Genomic DNA, 19,608 nt, shown 5'->3' with positions numbered 1-19,608 from the left:
TTTGTAATAATCACAATTAAAACCATACTGAATTAACACTTATTTTAACTTAACATAAAACATCAATCAAATCAATTTAGCCTCAAATAAATAATGAAACATGTTCAATTTGGTTTAAATAATGCAAAAACAAAGTGTTGGAGAAGAAAGTAATATGTGCCATGTAAAAAAGCTAATGTTTAAGTTCCTTGCTCAGAACATGAGAACATATGAAAGTTGGTTGTTCCTTTTAACATGAGACTTCAATATTCAAAAGGTAAGAGGTTTTAGGTTGTAGTTAATATAGTATTTATAGGACCATTTCTCTCTATACCATTTGTATTTCATATACCTTTGACTATTGGATGTTCTTATAGGCACTATAGTATTGCCAGTGTAACAGTATAGCTTCCATCCCTCTCCCCTACCTGGGCTCGGACCAGGAACACATCGACCACAGCCAGACTCGAAGCGTCGTTACCCATCGCCCCACAAAAGCCGCGGCCCTTGCAGCGCAAGGGGAATAACTACTCCAAATCTAAAAGCGAGTGACGTTTGAAACGGTATTAGCGCACACCCAGCTAACTAGCTAGCCATTTCACATTGGTTACACCAGCCATTAGGCTGATTGGCTTGAAGTCATAAACAGCGCTGTGCTTGCGAAGAGCTGCTGGCAAAACGCACAACAGTGCTGTTTGAATTAATGATTACGGGCCTGTTGCTGCTCAGTCAGACTGCTCTATCAAATCAGTCTTAATTAGAACATAATAACACACAGAAATACGAGCCTTTGGTCATTAATATGATAGAATCCGGAAACTATAATTTAGAAAACCAAACATTTATTATTTCAGTGAAATACGGAACCGTTCGGTATTTTATCTAACGGGTGGCATCCCTAAGTCTAAATATTCTTGTTACATTGCACAACCTTCAATGTATGTTATAATTACGTACATTTCTGGCAAATTAGTTCGCAATGAGCCAGGCAGCCCAAACTGTTGCATATACCCTGACTCTGCGTGCAATGAACGCAAGAGAAATTACACAATTTCACCTGGTTAATATTGCCTGCTAAACTGGAACAGTAGTTATGATTTGTTTTTTTATAAAATAAGTTTAATGCTAGCTAGCAATTTACCTTGGCTTCAACTGCATTCGTGTAACAGGCAGGCTACTCATGGAGTGCAATGGTTAGAGCGTTGGACCAGTTAACTGTACGTTTGCAAGATTGGAACCCCTGAGCTGACAAGGTGAAAAATCTGTCGTTCTGCCCCTGAACAAGGCAGTTAACCCAGACTTCCTAGGCAGTCATTGAAAATAAGAATGTGTTCTTAACTGACTTGCCTAGTTCATTAAAACATAATTCTTTTTTATTTTTAAATAATCGGAAATCGTCGCCCAAAAATACAGATTGTTATGAAAACATGAAATCGGCCCTAATTAATCGGCCATTCTGATTAATAGGTCGACCTCACACACACACACACACACACACACACACACACACACACACACACACACACACACACACACACACGTACCTTCTTTGCAGCTTGGATGCAATCCATGTACTCCTTGGCCACCGTGGAGCAGTGGAGAGTCTGCTGCTGGTTCTCTTTGTAGCAGTGTAACACCTGGGCCTGCAGCTCAGGACAGATAGACACCGCAGGTCTGGGCCTACATGGGAAGACACAGGGACAGGGAGTGGAAGTGCCGTGTGGCTCAGTTGGTAAGCGTGTGGCGCTAGCAATGGCAGGGTTTTGGGTTCGATTCCTGCTGAGGTCACATACACCGAGTCTACAAACCATTAGGAACACCCTCCTAATATTGAGTTGCACCCCCCTGCGGCCCTCAGAAACAGTCTCAATTCGTCGGGGCATGGACTTGACACCAATGCTTCTCACAGTTGTGTCAAGTTGGCTGGATGTCCTTTGGGTGGTGGACCATTCTTGATACACACGGGAAACTGTTGCTTGTGAAAAACCCAGTAGCGCTGCAGTTCTTGACACATCCAAACCGGTGCACCTGGCACCTACTACCATACCCCGTTCAAAGGCACTTGAATCTTTTGACTTTGCCCATTCACCCTCTGAATGGCACACGTACACAATCCAATTGTCTTAAGACTTAAAAATCCTTCTTTAACCTGTCTCCAACCCTTCATCTACACTGATTGAAGTGGATTTAACAAGTGACATCAATAAGGGATCATAGTTTTCACCTGGTCGGTCGATGTCATGAAAAGAGCAAGTGTTCCTAATGTTTTGTACACTCAGTGTATACTAAAATGTAAGTTATTTTGGATAAAAGTGTCCGAGTGTTATTATCATCATGATGACACACACACACACACAGGGGGAAAAGGCATCCTGTCGCTACCTCGTTTTCCAACCAAGATGCACGAATAAAGCAAACTGGACATGTGACAGACACTGTGCTTCGCAACTCGTGGAGGACAATGGAAGATGAGGAGGAGGAAAGTTCGAGCTACATGATTCACTCCAATGTGTTGCAGTGTGTACCTTAGCCTTCATCAAATGACATTGACATCCCAACTTCCTGCGTTGTCCTGACACACAGAATACGGCGGTGCCAAAAGGCAAAGCAGCACAACTATGGTGGAGATGTGTTTTAGAGGGCAGTTGGAACTCTATATGACATTTTCGAGGCACAATGCATACAAGACGGAAGAAAATGCTAAAATGGGGGAAAGCAGCTTATAGCTGTACGTCAGCCTCACTCTCTACACACACACACACACACATTTACCCACGCTTAAACACACAATTACACACACAAAGGTGTGGTAATCCTACATGAGGGTAATCCTTGAGTGCGCTGTTGCTCATGGTAATTCACCTGCTGTTGTGAGAGCCCGCACTAGTAGTACTCCAAGGTGAGGATAGAGATACACGTGGTCTCACTCACTCACGTGGAATATATAGTCAACAAAAAGTGTACAGTAAACATTACTCTTACAAAAGAATAAAAGACATGTCAAATGTCATATTACGTTTTATATACAGTGTTGTAATTATGTGCAAATAGTTCAAAGTACAAAGGGGGAAAATAAATAAACAAATATAGGTTTAATTTACAATGGTGCATGTTCTTCACTGGCTGCTGTGATGGCACACTGTGGTATTTCACCCAATAGATATGAGAGTTTCTTTGTGGGTGTGTGTAATCTAAGGGAAATATGGGTCTCTAATATAGTCATACATTTGACAGGAGGTTAGGAAGTGCAGCTCAGTTTCCACCTCATTTTGTGGGCAGTGTGCACATAGTCTTCTCTTGAGAGCCAGGTCTGCCTTTGGCAGCCTTTCTCAATAGCAAGGCTATGCCCACTAAGTCTGTACATAGTCAACGATTTCCTTAATTTTTGGTCAGTCACAGTGGTCAGGTATTCTGCCACTGTGTACTCTTTCTTTAGGGCCAAATAGCATTCTAGTTTGCTGTTTTTTTGTTCATTCTTTCCAATGTGTCAAGAAATAATCTTTTAGCTTTCTCATGATTTGCTTGGGTCTAATTGTGTTGCTGTCCTGGGGCTCTGTTTGTGAACAGAGCTCCAGTACATTGTTTTCACTGAGGAAATGTAGGAGTCTGCTCTTAATGATAAGACAGAGGATTTTCCAAAGGTTGCTGTTGACGCATATTCCACGGTAGTTATTGGGGTCAAATTTGTCTCCACTTTTGTGGATTGGGGTGATCAGTCCTTGGTTCCAGATATTGGGGAATATGCACGGGCTGAGGGTGATGTTAAAGTATAGCCAATTGGAATTTGTGGTTTGTATATTTGATCATTTAATTTAGTATACCATCAACCCCACAGGCCATTTTGGCTTGGAGGGTTTTTATTTTGTCCTGTAGTTCATTCAATGTAATTGGAGAATCCAGTGGGTTCTGGTCGTCTTTAATTGTTGATTCTAGGATTTATTTTTGATCAGGCATATGTTTTTGCTGTTTGTTCTTTGTTATAGAGCCAAAAAGAATGGAGAAGTGGTTCATCCATACATCTCAGTTTTGGATAGATAATTATTCGTGTTGTTGTTTGTTTCCCATTTTCCCAGAAGTGGTTATATTCTATGGATTCTTCAATTACATTGAGCTGATTTCTGAAGTGCTGTTCCTTATTTTTTCATAGTGTATTTCTTCACCGTAGTGAAGCCGTAGGCTCAGGTTTTCTTTCTTAGGTTTTTTGCATTCTTCATCAAACCCATTTGTCATTGTTGTTAATTAAGTTGTCTGCTTGAAATGTTTAGATTTGATAGGGAAGCAGAGAGGTCAAATATACTGTTTAGGTTTTCTACTGCCAAGTTTAGACCGTCACTATTACAGTGAAACATTTTGTCCAGGAAATTGTCTAGAATGGATTGAATTTGTTGTTGCCTAATTGTTTGTTGGTAGAGTTCCACACTACTTTCCTTCCATCTATAACATGTCTTAATATTATTCTGCACCTTTGGCTTTGATGCCTCATGACTGAGCAAAGCTCTGTTCAAGTAGAGTGTGATTCTACTGTGATCTGATCGTGTTCACAGTCAGTCCACTGACACGCTGGGCTGAGGTCAGTGATAAAGTACTCTACAGTACTACTGCCAGGAGATGAGCTATGTGTGTACCTACCATAGGAGTCCCCTCAAAGCCTACCATTGACTATGTACATACCGAGCGTTCGACAGAGCTGCAGGAGTTATGACCCGTTATTTTGTTGGTTATGTTCTTGTAGTTGTGTCTAGGGGGGGGGAATATGGGGGAGAGAATGCTGTCAATTCCAGGTAGGTGTTTGTCCCACTGTGTGCTGAGGATGACAGGTTCTTGTCCAGTTCTGGCATTTAGGTCGCCACAGACAAGTACATGTCCCTGGGCCTGGAAATTGTTGATCTCCCCCTCTAAGATGGAGAAGCTGTCATCGTTAAAGTTTGGGGATTCTAGTGGGGGGGATATAGGTAGCACACGTGAGGATATTTTTTCCTTGTTAATTTCTAGCCAGATGTAAAATGTTACTGTTTTGACGAACTCAATAGAGTGGGTTAAGTCTGCTCTATACCAAATTAGCATACCCCCTGGGTGTCTCTTCCCTGTTTCACACCCGGGAGTTTGGTGGATGGGACTACCAGCTCTCCGTAAACAAGACGTCAACCAATGGGTCCGTCTCCTTTATACCTATGTTTCTTGTAGGATGACAATGTCTGTACTTCCAATTTCTTTGATGAAGTCTGGATTCATGCTCAAAGGCAGATGACCTTGTATATTCCAGGATGAGATAATAAAAGCCTTGTGTTCCATCGTGTCTGTTGTTTTTGTGTGGTTAAAGGCCTGGACCATGACACTAGGTGTAAGCAGAGCATGCTGAGCATCTGATACACATACGTCTTAGGTCGCAGGATGCGGCTTGGCCGGGGGTAATAGTGGGGGTTGGGACTGTTGCTCTGCTCACAGCCTGGGCATATGTCCTGCTGTCATGTTGAGGTCCTTGCCGCAGAAGGGGCATAGGTCTGATATGGGGGTGTGGCCAGGGTTTGCTTGGGGTGGTCTTAGCTGGTTGGGGTGTGGCTGGTGATGCTGTGGTCTGGGTGTAGGTCCTTTAGGAGGGAGTCTTGCAGGTGTCTCGCTGGTCTGGACGGGGTGTCCGTTGCTCTTGCGTGAGGTGCTGGGGCTACGGTTGAGGGTGACGTCCTTCAGGGTTCTGGCAAAAGTTGGGATTGCTGCCTTGTAGAGGTGGACCTGGTCGTAAATGCTGTTCAAGTCCAGGGTGGAGTGGTAGACATTAGGTTTTGAGGCCCAGTCTCATGAAATGCTTGCATTCACCCACTGTATGGTGGCAGGGTGGAAGTCTTTTCATGTTAGCAGGCTGGGGAAAGTGGGAGAAGCTTTTTAAAAAATCACTCCCTTGAGTGCTGTGGCCACCGTTTCCTGCTGGGCCCTCAGGTCATTTGTGCCTGTGTGAATTATGATGTGGCTGGGGGACTCTTGTCTGTCCTCTGACAACAGCTCCAGGACATGTCTATTGTTTGGGCACCAGAGCTTAGCCTCTTTGTGTTTGTGAAAGTGTCTCTCTTTTCACATTTGAAAGTGGAAATTACACACATTCGAAGCCTTTTTAAACCTTGAATACACAAAAATTGTAATTCCCTGTTGTGCAGGACAATTCTCTGTGACAACAGTCATCAAATGAAGATAGTACACGTTTGCTGTATTTCAGTCATATTTACCCGGTGTTGACTTAAAATGGACATAATTGAGGTAAATCATTTAATATCAGAACGTAAACGTCAGTATCTTGGTAAATACCAGGCGAATGCCACCCGAAACAGATCTATATGAACATTTTCATTATTCCATATGTGCTGCAGGCTTGTTCATAGCGTGTCTAATTTAATGAGTGAGCCAACCAACCAGTGTTCCATTTGACGAGGAGACGCATGACTTCATTTGACATGACTGCACATTCTGGGGAACTCTGACCGGTTGACATGCACACACTCACAGATGCACACACATCCCCACAAACGCTGCCCTCCCGCCACCCTAACACTGCAATTACAGAACTATGCATATTTCACATATGAATGAGCTTGGAAGTCCCTGACCACAGTGACAGATAGACGGTGTGTGTGTGTGTGTGTGTGTGTGTGTGGTGGAGGATAGCAAAACAGGTTTGAATAAAATGACAGAATATTCTTGAACAGAGAAGTGAAAACAACCAGAAAGGGAGAAAGAGGGGGAGCGGGGGGAAAAGAGACAAAGAGAGACAGTGATGATGTATGGAACGATGATAAATAACCCTCAGAGCCTACCCGCGAACAAACGGTAACCCTGGCAACCATTCAGTGGACTCTTTTTTCTCTTTTTTTTTTCACACCCCAGGACACCATGTGACACAAGTCCATAGCGAAGACACCTGGTGTGAATATTAGCCATGACGCCTTTTGACATGCACCAACAGTCATTCGGTGTAACGAGCTGGGAGTAGTCCCATGACAAGGTGTTATCGAGGTCATGATTCAGACATCATTATTGATAGACTGCACCAGCTAATGGAGTTTAGATTAGAGAGCTGGTTTGCCTCTGAAATAGCCCCTGGCATTATTGCTGGCTACACACATGTTGGTTCATGGCCATATGAATCATACAGTTTATGCTCATATATCACTTGAGAGTTGTTTATGGCGAGCAGCTTCAACTGAGGCACACGCAATGTGTTGGATTTGTGCAGGGTTGAATTGCTTTCACTCAGTGCAAACAGGCAATATATTACTGTTTATGGCCAAATTGAAAGTGCTATTTGATTGTATTTGGCCATCTAACAAAAACTATAGTCACATTACATACAGTGCATTCGGAAAGTATTCAGACCCTGGACGTTTTCTATATTTTCTTTCACTGCAGCCTTATTCTAAAATTGATTAAAAAATATTATTTATCCTCAATCTACACAGAATATCCCATAATGATGAAGCAAAAACAATTAGAAATTTTTCGAATGTATATAAAGTAAAAAAACACTGAAATATCACATTTACATAAGAATTCAGACCCTTTACTCAGTACTTTGTTGAAGTACCTTTGGCAGCAATTACAGCCTTGTGTCTTCTTGGGTATGATGCTACAAGCTTGGCACACCTGTATTTGGTGAGTTTCTCTCATTCCTCTCTGCAGATCCTCTCAAGCTCTGTCAGGTTGGATGGGGAGCGTTGCTGCGCAGCTATTTTCAGGTCTCTCGATTGATGTTCGATCGGGTTCAAGTCCGGGCTCTGACTGTACCACTCAAGGACATTCAGAGACTTGTCCCGAAGCCACTCCTGCGTTGTCTTGGCTGTGTGATTAGGGTCGTTGTCCAGTTGGAACGTAAACCTTTGTCCCAGTCTGAGGTCCTGAGTGCTCTGGAGCAGGTTTTCATCAAGGATCTCTCTGTACTTTACTCCGTTCATCTTTGCCTCAATCCTGACTAGTCTCCCAGTTCCTGCCGCTGAAAAACATCCCCACAGGAGGATGCTGCCACCACCATTCTTCACTGTAGGGATGCTGCCAGGTTTCCTCCAGACGTGACACTTGGCATTCAGGCCAAAGAGTTCAATCTTGGTTTCATCAGACCAACAAAATCTTGTTACTCATGGTCAGAGTCTGTAGGTGCCTTTTGGCAAACTCCAAGCAAGCTGTCATGTATGTGTATTTTACTGAGGAGTGGGTTCAGTCTCTACCATAAAAGGCCTGATTGGTGGAGTGCTGCAAAGATGGTTGTCCTTCTGGGAGGTTCTCCCATCTCCACAGAGGAACTCTAGAGCTCTGTCAAAGTGATCATTGGGTTCTTCTCCCACGATTGCTCAGCTTTGCCAGCCAGCTCTAGGAAGAGTCTTGGTGGTTCCAAACGTCTTAAATTTAAGAATGGAGGCCACAGTGGTATTGGGGACCTTCAATGTTGCAGAATGTTTCAGTACCGCTCCCCAGATCTGTGCCTCGACAATATTTTCTCTGAGCTCTACGGACAATTCCTTCGACCTCATGGCACTGTGGAACCTTATATAGACAAGTGTGAGCCTTTCCAAATAATGTCCAATCAATGTAATTTACCACAGGTGAACTCCAATCAAGTTCTAGAAACATGTTGCCTACACAGACCCAAATCAAACCAATCACTCTATATTTACGGTTTTGCACAGTTACAGGTGGTGGCCATTTTGTTCCAGTCACCCATCAGGATAAGGTCGAAATGTAGCTCCAGGCTAGCACCACAGAGATAAGAAACTCTCGGTCTTTCTTTAGAATTCACTGCATTGGCTGCAAAGGACAGCTTTATAACAGGACGGTCGTGTTAATAAAGGAATCTGAAGCAGAAAATTGCCTTTTCTAATCTGCTACAACTGCCTTGTTTGAGTGAAATTAAAGGTGAGGTCTTATTAGAAAAACATTAGCCGTGCTACTTTGTTAGCCACGTTTTTGAGGGAAAAACACATTCCAATTGCTCCTGCCCGTCATGGTTTGCATCTGTAAGCATATCGCGGAGAGAGAATTACGCTCTAATCATTAAAGCTTCCCATTATTTTCAGCCTCTTTTTCTCAGAATCGGGGCTTTATGAAGAAAGCATGACTTGCGAGCCGTTGCCGAGACTATGTGGGGAACAAAGTAATATAAAGAAAGAAGAAAGTAATAAGAAGGGAAGGGATGATAATGGTGTAGCATTTATTATTCTCTGCGCATGAGAGGAGAGAGCAAAGTTATTAATGTGTGCTGTCATGGATTTAAGGTCTTCAAAAACAGCACAGTGAATTTTCTGAAGAGTGAAAGTAGAGCCGAATTCGCAGTGGCCTAGACTACAGCTTCGGAGCCTAGGGGTTGTGGCTAAGTTCAGATCTAAAACAGTTGTGCGTGAGCGCATTGCGTTCCAGATCTCTCCGACGCACTCTTTTTCTTCTGTGGTCTTTAAAAATATATATATTCTCCATCCCTCTCTCTACCTGTATTCCTCTTTATTGGGTGTGGTCTTGGTAGTGACATTATCTGGTGTCAATTTCTGCTACTCCTGGTCATCCTCTTCTTCATAAAGCTGAAACATTAGTGGATGGAGGTATTGTAGGACTGGCTCAGGATCCCATTACAGCTACTAGGTCATGGGACGACTTTTAGCGAGTTTAATGAATCCTCTTACACAACTTCTCACCCCAAGGAAGTGAATATGATGTACTATAGGTTAAGACTCGATCCACGTGGGCATCTGGAGACGAGGAGCGAAGGTGTGTCAGTATCTTTGCAAGGGACATCACCTGGACCGGACTTTCTGGGATTTTTTCAACTTTGGGTCAGCCTTTAATCTTATGTGATGGTGTACATTTTTTGTTTTTTGATTGTCAACTGAATGCGCCGCTTAGTTCATAGAGCCGTGGTTCGGTGAAAAGTCTACCAACTGTTAGAATACATGTAAAACAATTGCCGCGTGGTCGTGTGTGGGACAGCGCCATTTCGCTGCTTTGATACAAGCATGGGAACTCATCTTAATAAAATCAATGTCCCATTTTAGTTTTCACTGAACTCCGTTCAGACATTTGGTTACAATCAGGCTGAGAAATGTTAGCGAAGTTGAGGTGGGTGCTCATGGTCATCAGTTTAGCAATTTAAAGCAATGCAAATCTTATCTACACACACACAATTATGCCTATATAGCCATACATGATGTTTTCCTGAACTTCCCAAAACTTCTCTGATGCATTTCAGTCACTTAGCCTACGGATGCCAATACACATGTTTTACACCTCTCCCATAAGCTATTCAAGTCATTTGACATAGAAACTGTGCTACAATGGTTAAAAAGGTCATACGGGCTACATAGTTTCTACAACAATATAGCTAAAACCATTATTCTCTTGCAATTTTAGGCTACTTGCTGATAGATTATCTAACCTCATATGGGGTTACTGACCAAAACCCATTGAATGAATAATAAGTATGGTTGATTAATTGGCCTTGGGGAAAGCACAGTGCATGGAAGAAAATAGTCTCGGGACGGGGTACTGGAAGTGATGTAGAGAAATTGAAAACACCTTTGCAAAATTAAATAATTACTCCCGTCTGTACAGAAATAAATGAAATCATTAAAAACGACTACATCAGAGAGCATTATCGAGCCACAGAGGATCAATAGCTTCTTTTTTTAAAAAGTGGATTGTGTTTTAGCACATCACAAGCGCATATAGGCCCACAGCCCGGGCAGCCCACACATCAAGTATCAAACAGCTGATTGTTGAGTTGTTGCTGTCAATGTGGCTCCGGTGAGGCTCCTGCACTATGCTGCCAATGTGGCTCCGGTGAGGCTCCTGCGCTATGCTGTCAATGTGGCTCCGGTGAGGCTCCTGCGCTATGCTGCCAATGTGGCTCCGGTGAGGCTCCTGCGCTATGCTGCCAATGTGGCTCCGGTGAGGCTCCTGCGCTATGCTGCCAATGTGGCTCCGGTGAGGCTCCTGCGCTATGCTGCCAATGCGGCTCCGGTGAGGCTCCTGCGCTATGCTGCCAATGCGGCTCCGGTGAGGCTCCTGCGCTATGCTGCCAATGCGGCTCCGGTGAGGCTCCTGCGCTATGCTGCCAATGCGGCTCCGGTGAGGCTCCTGCGCTATGCTGCCAATGCGGCTCCTGGTGAGGCTCAATGCTGCGCTCCCTGCGCTATGCTGTCAATGCGGCTCCGGTGAGGCTCCTGCGCTATGCTGTCAATGCGGCTCCGGTGAGGCTCCTGCGCTATGCTGTCAATGCGGCTCCGGTGAGGCTCCTGCGCTATGCTGTCAATGTGGCTCCGGTGAGGCTCCTGCGCTATGCTGTCAATGTGGCTCCGGTGAGGCTCCTGCGCTATGCTGTCAATGTGGCTCCGGTGAGGCTCCTGCGCTATGCTGTCAATGTGGCTCCGGTGAGGCTCCTGCGCTATGCTGTCAATGTGGCTCCGGTGAGGCTCCTGCGCTATGCTGTCAATGTGGCTCCGGTGAGGCTCCTGCGCTATGCTGTCAATGTGGCTCCGGTGAGGCTCCTGCGCTATGCTGTCAATGTGGCTCCGGTGAGGCTCCTGCGCTATGCTGTCAATGTGGCTCTGGTGAGGCTCCTGCGCTATGCTGTCAATGTGGCTCCGGTGAGGCTCCTGCGCTATGCTGTCAATGTGGCTCTGGTGAGGCTCCTGCACTATGCTGTCAATGTGGCTCTGGTGAGGCTCCTGCGCTATGCTGTCAATGTGGCTCCGGTGAGGCTCCTGCGCTATGCTGTCAATGTGGCTCCGGTGAGGCTCCTGCACTATGCTGTCATTGTGGCTGATGTTAAACCATGTTCCCAAAAGTCTTAGTTTCTATCACGCTGTGCCATTTTGAAAACCATATCACGAGCTGATATTGGGATCACACAGCACACTATCAAATTACTTATGACCGCAATTTTACTTTAACTTAATCAACCAAAGAAATTTTTGAAAACTCATCAAAATGTAGTGACATGTCATTTGAAATACAAACAGCAAACAAAAAAACTAAACAAAAAGACTGAATCAACTACGAGCAATTTGACAAACCACGGCAGGGACATGCCAAGTGAAATGAGTAGGTTCAAACGAGGGAGGATTCTATTCCAGGAACTGAAATGGCTCGTCGAAGATAAATATATTGGAAATAAATATATTTATAAAAATGTTATATTTAATAATTAACACAGCAAGAAAATATAAATGGAGAAAAAGATGGCTATTACCTCACATAGAAATGTGTCACTGAGGAGAGATGTCATTTGGGGGAAGACTAAGTTTGGGAGAAGTAGGTGAATGTGGGTGGCAAGATGGGTGAGGGGCTGAGACATAGGTTTTGGAAATGGAACTTATAAAGGAAAGATTAAGACTTAAAAAAGCCTGAAGAAATCACAGAGGAGAGAAGCAAGCCGAAGGTATTATGCAGCTTTCGGCAGATTTGTGAGAATCAGCACTCCTAGCCAGAAGTGAAAAGAAAAGCATTCTGGTTATTCCGATTCCTTCTCTTTTCAAGGAAAATAATGACTGGTGCTGCATAGACTGGTAGTATCTAGATAACGACAGTGCCAGCGTGGTGGCAATCACTGGCAGAATGAAAATGTCCTGTTTTTTTTTTTTAAACAGGTGGCGGTTTCTGAAAAGCACTGTCCAAAACAGGACTGTTCCTTCAAATCCCCATCACTCTCCCTTTTCGAAGTAAATATTTCATATTAATGACCGTCGACCAATAAATTGTCCACCAATGGTCTTGAACAAAGTAGATCAGAAGTAGCCTTTAAAATATATATTTTTTTAAAGGGTGGCAAGATTTCACATACCTGAGGTGAAATAAGAATGACATGTGTACATGTTTCTATGGTAATACATGATGAACAGCAGGAATTAGCCCACTTAGCATTCTCTAAATGTCACTAGTATCGCTCCATGGCTGCAATAGCACGGCATATTCATTTGTTGAACCCATTCTCCTTGCGGTGTGACTGATTAACAGTAATAACAAATTAAATGACACCCATTTCAGTCAGTTCTCAAAATAAGCGACTTACTTGATATGGGCCTCGGCCTTGTCGGCTGCCTCGTTGTACTGCTCAGACGTCTGCTGGTAGTAGTCGAGATTCTGGGACAAAACACACAAAAATGAGAGATGACAGAGTAGTCGAGTTACACCAATTATCCGGTAACATCTGTACAAGTACCTGTCTTGGGTTACGACTGTTCTATTGATTTGCGAGCTCTGATAAGCCCGCTAAGCTAAACACATCTTCAAATGTCAAACTCATTAAAATGGCGGTGGTGGTGGTGGTGGTGGGGGGAGGGGGGGGGCTTTCGACCGAACAGTGTCACTAACAAATCTGATCATTGACGTTCTTGTGGATCGCCGTAAAGTTTGACTTAATGTGTGCAGAGGTGGCATTTAAAACAGCAATTACATCATAAAGAGACTTGTACTTACGAGGGCATGTACTAGGTTTATCTACTCTATTCTGCTCTAATCGGTGACCATCATGTCAGGTCTTGTAAAAAAAAAAAGAAAAAACGCGGAGCGAAGTAAAGAACTTGCTTCGATTGACAGTCGAACTGGGCTTCGTCATGACTCTTCCCGAGTCCAAACCCGTTCACCGTGGAGGTTAACGTTCAGTGTAGTTATGTAACGTACTGCGTATGCCAGTGACGGTAGAATAGAATAAGTGCACCACTCAAACCTTATCCATTCTTCTTTTTCTCACACACACACACACACACACACACACACGCACACGCACCCCATAGACTTCCACTTCATTGTTCCATGCAGTAATCACTATTTAAACCCAATAACCATGGTCCCGACTCCCTAGTCATTTTCCTTAATTATCCCCGATATTCCCAATGGGTAGAGAGATAGGGAAGAGGATAATTGAAGTCAGTAAGCGGGAAAAGAGATGGGATCAAACATGAACCACCTCTACAATCCCACCCACCTATTCCCACAGTCATTTTCACATTATTCCACACACTCTAATAATGGATTGGATTTATATGGGGCTTTTATGGGGGGACTCCTCTTATCCTCTTCTTATCCACTACCAATGGATGGGTTACTCTGATCCCTATTCCTTATAGTCAGGATAACGTGTCGTCTAGAAAGTAATCCCTCCTAATACTAGTCGCTAAGATCTAAAAATGTCTCTCTCGCCCCCCCCTCCCCCCCATCTCGCTCTCCTTCCCATATGACAGAGTTGAACCTCAAGATCGCCAAGACGAGATTCTCTCTAAATACATTTGCCCAAGTTAAGAAAGTTCCTCAATACCATTGTAGAAACAAAGACAATGGTAGGTGGTTGTCAGCTGAAATAGAGCACACCATCATCTGCCCAGCAGGAGTTCATCCCGAAATCCACAGTCTATAATCCATTTGACTTCACTCCAGTGTCCTCCTGCTTTGCTACCGTGGTTAAGTGTGAAGAATATCACGTCTCCCAAGGTGGATGAATGACGCGATGGCAATGTCCCAAATGGCACCCTATCCCCTACGTAATGCACTACTTTTGACCAGGGCACATTGGGTTTGTCCGTAGTGCACTATGGAAGAGGGTTCCATTTGGGTAGAATCCCAAGTAGTACTGCCAGTGATCAGGTTGAGGAGCTGCACGGTATAGGATTAACCATGGAGGATTTGGCCACTGTAGTCTCTAAATCTGCCCATTGACGGTGCATCTGGACTGGGCTGAAATGTCACTTCTCCGGGGGGGGGTTCAACGGGCATGAACGAGGGAGCGTTAGCCTCAATACAGACACTAGCAACTTAGAGCTAGTTAGTGCCAAGAGCTCAATGGGAATGCTCGGTGGATGACATTAAAGGGAAAGTAGCCAGGCTTGTGAACTTAACGACATGAAAGGAGACCCACTGGGGCTGGTGCTTTGTCCCAAGAGGTGCAGAAGACAGAGGCTATATGAGGTGGAGAGAGAAGGGCGACCAGTGTGTGTGTGTGTGTGTGTGTGTGTGTGTGTGTGTGTGTGTGTGTGTGTGTTGGCACAGATGGGAAGGTGAAAGGGTTTACAGACAGCCAACTTCTAATCCCACATCTGGCTCATAGACCAGCCTCCAGACACACACACACACACACACACACACCAGCTTCAATCCACAGGACTGGATGAATGGAGAGTTAAAGGGTAAAGTGATGGAGACATTGGAGGAAAGTATGATGAGGTGTTCCAGAAACCGACACCTCTCTCTGGTCAGATGATGTTCACACCACAGTCCCTACTGACGGAGGGATGGAGGAAGAAGCGATGGAGGAAGGAGAGACGAGGAGAGGTGTAATGGGAACTGAGAGAATGGGAGTGTGTGTGTGTGTGTGTGGCTGGTTATACACAACAGTAACGTGGCTCAGTTGGTAGAGTATGGATGATGGCGAAGATACAACACTTGTCTGAAGCACGATCCAAGCTCTTGGCAGCCATTTTCAACAAAAGGAAGGAAGGAGAAGGATTACCCTTAATGGTGGGAATGAGCAACGGAGAAAGAGAGGGATGGAGAAAAAGGGGGGGCCTTGTTTAGGGATTATCGCACAGTATGTGCACAGTGTGTACCTGTGTGACTGTAAGCATGTTGATGGGCATGTTTGTATGCATTCGTGTGTGTGTGTGTGTGTGTGTGTGTGTGTGTGTGTGTGTGCACGGCGATGAGCTGATGTCAGGATTTGGGGGGCGAGGGGGGTTTCACGCTTTAAGTTTGAAAGGCAGAGGGATTATTTTCAGTGGTGGAATTCGACAAATGGAAAGGAAGGGGGATTAAAAAAAGTTGCTTTTTAAAAGATTACTTGTTTACAGATGTCTTCACACAGCGACGACTTCTCAAAGATGCATGGAAACTGAGGACCGATTAGTAAGCATAGGTAGGGAGAGAGGAGAAAAAGAGAGTGAGTGTGTCCCTCTAACGGGGATTCAACGCGCACGCACACACACACACACACACACACACACACACACACACACACCTCTTATCAAACGATCAGAAGCCCAGAGTTAAGCCAGAGTCAAATATTGATTCAGGAAGATCAGACAGCAATTAGCTGTATGATTTCTCCACTAATCTGTGTGTGTGGCTCGGCCTTGTCACTGGAGAGAGACTGACTTGATCAAGACATCAAGCCTGTGCAGGCGTGTGTGTGTGTGTGTGTGTGTGTGTGTGTGTGTGTGTGTGTGTGTGTGTGTGGCAAGTGCTGTCTGATTGTTGTTGTTTGAATGCATGTGGAAATCAATAGAAAGCCTATGAGGGAGAGACTGGCTGTTGGGTTCCTCTAAGGTTAACGCATTGCCTGTCATTCCCACGTGGACAAAAGGTTTGGTTAGCTACAGCTCTTTGAGATGTGCTAGAAGCCTTGCTGGAACAAGCTATGCGCCACACAGTGTCTTTGACTGAGTTGATTGAGAGACTCGCGCTAGAAATTGCTACTGACTGTGAGAAAACGGTGCCTTGCGTCGGAGTCAAGTGACTCGCTTATGAAAGCAGCAAGCATTCAGAACCAGGAACTTTATTCTTCTCATCTTACTGGTAAGCAATTTCCACCAAGGCAGGTACAATATAATAGAATGCAAGTAGGGAGATAAAGAAAGAGGGGCGTATGATGGAGGGAGGGAAGAAAGAATGACAACAAAAGGAAATAAATAGAGGGGGAGAAAATGAAGCAGCAGGAGTTGCTGGGGGAAGAAGTGTGAACACCGGCACAAAATACACTCTTTTTAATGAACAATATCCAAATCACTCTATACTTCTCACTCTCCCTTTCTCTCCATATCTCCTCCTCATCCACAGGCATGCTTATGGTCCTTCAGCCAAGGCAAAGACGACGGCTGGGGGGGGGCATGACAATGGCTAGGAAGACGGTTAATATTGCAGTGTGTGTACGTGTGCGTGTATGAATGTGTTTGTACGCCAAGCGGGTACAAGGATATGAAGGTGTGTGCTCTTAGACATGCATTTCATCTTCATCCAAGTGTTGTCAGAGATAATAAAGCGATGGCCTCTTGGCCAGAGGGATCCGCAGAGGATGGCTGGGAGGGTGTGGGTTCTACGATGAGGCTCGCCTTTCTGGACTCTTCGGACTGGTCTTTGGGCTCAAAGTGACAGTCACACACAGTCACACTCGTAGTCAGACTGATAGCAGTCGAATTTGACTCCTTTTCATAAGTCACATTGGCCCACCTCTCTCGACTCTTGTGACTGGTCATCTGACATCAGTCAAAGTCAGACACATAGCCGTAGTCAGCCGAGTTGGACTTTTCCTTATCAGACAGTCAGAGGAGCCAAAGTCATAGTGACGTGACATTTGGCGATAGAAAGATATCCAAGGTGTCTCAAAACAATGCATCTTTACAGCAGGTGGGATTGTTTATGAGGAGAATCTTGGCTCGGTCTCTAGACCCTCATTCGAGGGTTTTTCTTTATTTTTACTATTTTCTACGGTGCCAAGACTGAGCAAAGCTGCCATCAAGGCAACGGGTGGCTACTTTTAAGAAACTCAAATATATTTTTGGTCACTCCATGATTCCATATGTGTTATTTCATAGTTTTGATGTCTTCACTATTATTCTACAATGTAGATAATAGTCAAAATAAAGAAAAACCCTGGAATGAGTAGGTGTGTCTAAACCTTTGACTGGTACTGTATATATATAAAAAGATAAACATAAAATATTCCATGTGAAAGTGATATTTTCAGATGAAAATGTTTCACATATAAAACTGCAAATTCGATTTTTACCAGATTGTTTTTGACATGTGAACTTGCACTTCCACAAAAAAAATATTGAATTTAACATTTACTCCAATGTTTGTAAACAAAGCAAACGTAAACAAACACTGCATAGCCTAAAAAACATGGTTAAAACTATCATTTTGATATCATGGATGGTCAGCCTCATCCCTCAGCTTTTCACTGAAACTGTGGCAAGGGAGTCACTTTGTTAATGTTTCAACGAAGGATAGCTGCTTTAAAACACATTTCATGGACTAATATTGTTATTATATATGAGGCAATCCTCTAGTGAGCGAGTTACTTTTGTGCCAATAACGCCAAGCAAAACTTCTGAAGTCGAGAACAACATTCTTATTGGAAACAAAACTAATGATAATGAAAGCAATACACAAATCATAGCAGTGTCCAAAAACCATGTGTTTTTCCATATATAGATTTCTTTTGTTAAGGGTGTGTTTGTTTAGCCTCGGGCAAATGTTTTATCAGGTTAGGTCAGTTATTGGTGCTGAAGAGTGAAGATCTGTTTCGTGCAGAGGGATTTTGTACAGTTTCACCAGTGCGGGTTTGATATTAAACCACCACCTCGTTTCACTCTAAGCCATGTAAGTGCCGGCAACATTTAACAAGACACTTCAAAAGTCACTTTTACGTTGGGGGAAAATATACAGGTGCATTAGTGCAGAGGGAAGGGGGGGGAAAAAAAACGGAAGAGCTGGAACGGAGGTCCTTATTTCTTAAAAGCCCAAAAGCACTTTTGTGTTGTGTTTTACAAGGTCCTGCAGAGAAACCAAAGTCAGGTCAATTTGATTAGACACTAAGTCCTCTTTCAGAGACCACGCTTGTTGAGAACGTTTTCAAGTGCTACTCTACCAATACAAGCCGTATTTCTGAACACATAGAAAAACATTCAATTCATTTAAAACTAACTGCTGTGCACTCCGTGAGCAATTATTGGACATCAGTGTGCCAAAGAAATGCCAGGCATGAAATAAAACCAGCAGATGCTCAGGCCCCAAAGGACAGGAGCTGCTCATCCCGGTCCTATACGATTCACCTGGTTCATTAAGTGCCAAAAATCAATACGATTGCAATATGTTAGATGGACCTCATATTAGACATCCTTTGTGCTTTACATTTTTTTTTTTTTATTGTTCTCTTTTGTTATGCTGCTTGTACTGTAAATGTGTCGCGATTTTAAAGACAGTTTGATTGCATTTGTTTTCATGAGCACACATCTGTAGAACATCCCTCCGATCCTATATACTTTGCAGTGTCGGCCTTACCTTCTTCTCCAAGATGTGTAGCTGTTCCTTGTAGAAGGCCGCCAGGTGTTGCAGTTCAGCCTCTTTCCTCTCCAGCTGCTTGGCCTGAAAAGGACAGAGAGGCGGGAGGTTTGAACACGGTGGACGGACTTCGGTGGAAGGTGGCTCCTCTAAAACAGCTGATGAGCGTCTGGCAGATTCAACGGAATTTGAATAAGACCTTGTTATTTTTTTTATTTTTTTTAATTTGATTTACATTTCGAACAGAACCTGAAGCGGTCACTGAAAAGTGTTTAAAACATCATTGTTATCAATGGCACTAATGGAATGTATCGCAACGGGAAGATGTACAAGGTTGTATTCCTTTTCTACAGGTGGTTGGGGGTATAGGGCTAGGAATGGGTTTAGGTCGTGGATAAGGCTAGTGAATCGTTAGTTTAATACTTTGTCGACGGTATGTTGAACACAATATAAACCATCTACGGGGAACTATGCAACAACAACAACAAAAAATAATAATTAAGTGTTAGCCTATACCTCGACACTTTTTCAGAGTAGGGTCTGATCTCCTCTGTAACTTACGAGACCACACTGGAGTGGCTGTGTGTGTGACTGCTTCCTGATACAGCAAGG

General features: G+C 43.9%; 1 protein-coding gene across 2 annotated transcripts in view; it reads right to left on the bottom strand.

The window, feature by feature from the left end:
- Nucleotides 1-19,608, bottom strand: part of LOC118389001 (MICOS complex subunit mic25a-like) — a 64,959-nt gene that overhangs the window by 20,631 nt on the left and 24,720 nt on the right. For both annotated transcript variants that reach the window (XM_052527319.1, XM_035778655.2), the window contains 3 exons: nucleotides 18,997-19,080; nucleotides 13,016-13,086; nucleotides 1,524-1,659 (listed from right to left, as the gene is read on the bottom strand). In XM_052527319.1, the coding sequence (XP_052383279.1) occupies nucleotides 1,524-1,659; nucleotides 13,016-13,086; nucleotides 18,997-19,080 (291 nt within the window). The remainder of the gene's footprint in view (nucleotides 1-1,523; nucleotides 1,660-13,015; nucleotides 13,087-18,996; nucleotides 19,081-19,608) is intronic.

Source organism: Oncorhynchus keta, chromosome 10, assembly GCF_023373465.1.
Source record: "Oncorhynchus keta strain PuntledgeMale-10-30-2019 chromosome 10, Oket_V2, whole genome shotgun sequence".
In the NCBI taxonomy this organism is placed as follows: Eukaryota; Metazoa; Chordata; class Actinopteri; order Salmoniformes; family Salmonidae; genus Oncorhynchus; species Oncorhynchus keta.
Note: the sequence above shows the minus strand (reverse complement) of the source record. Positions and strands in the feature narration are given on the sequence as shown.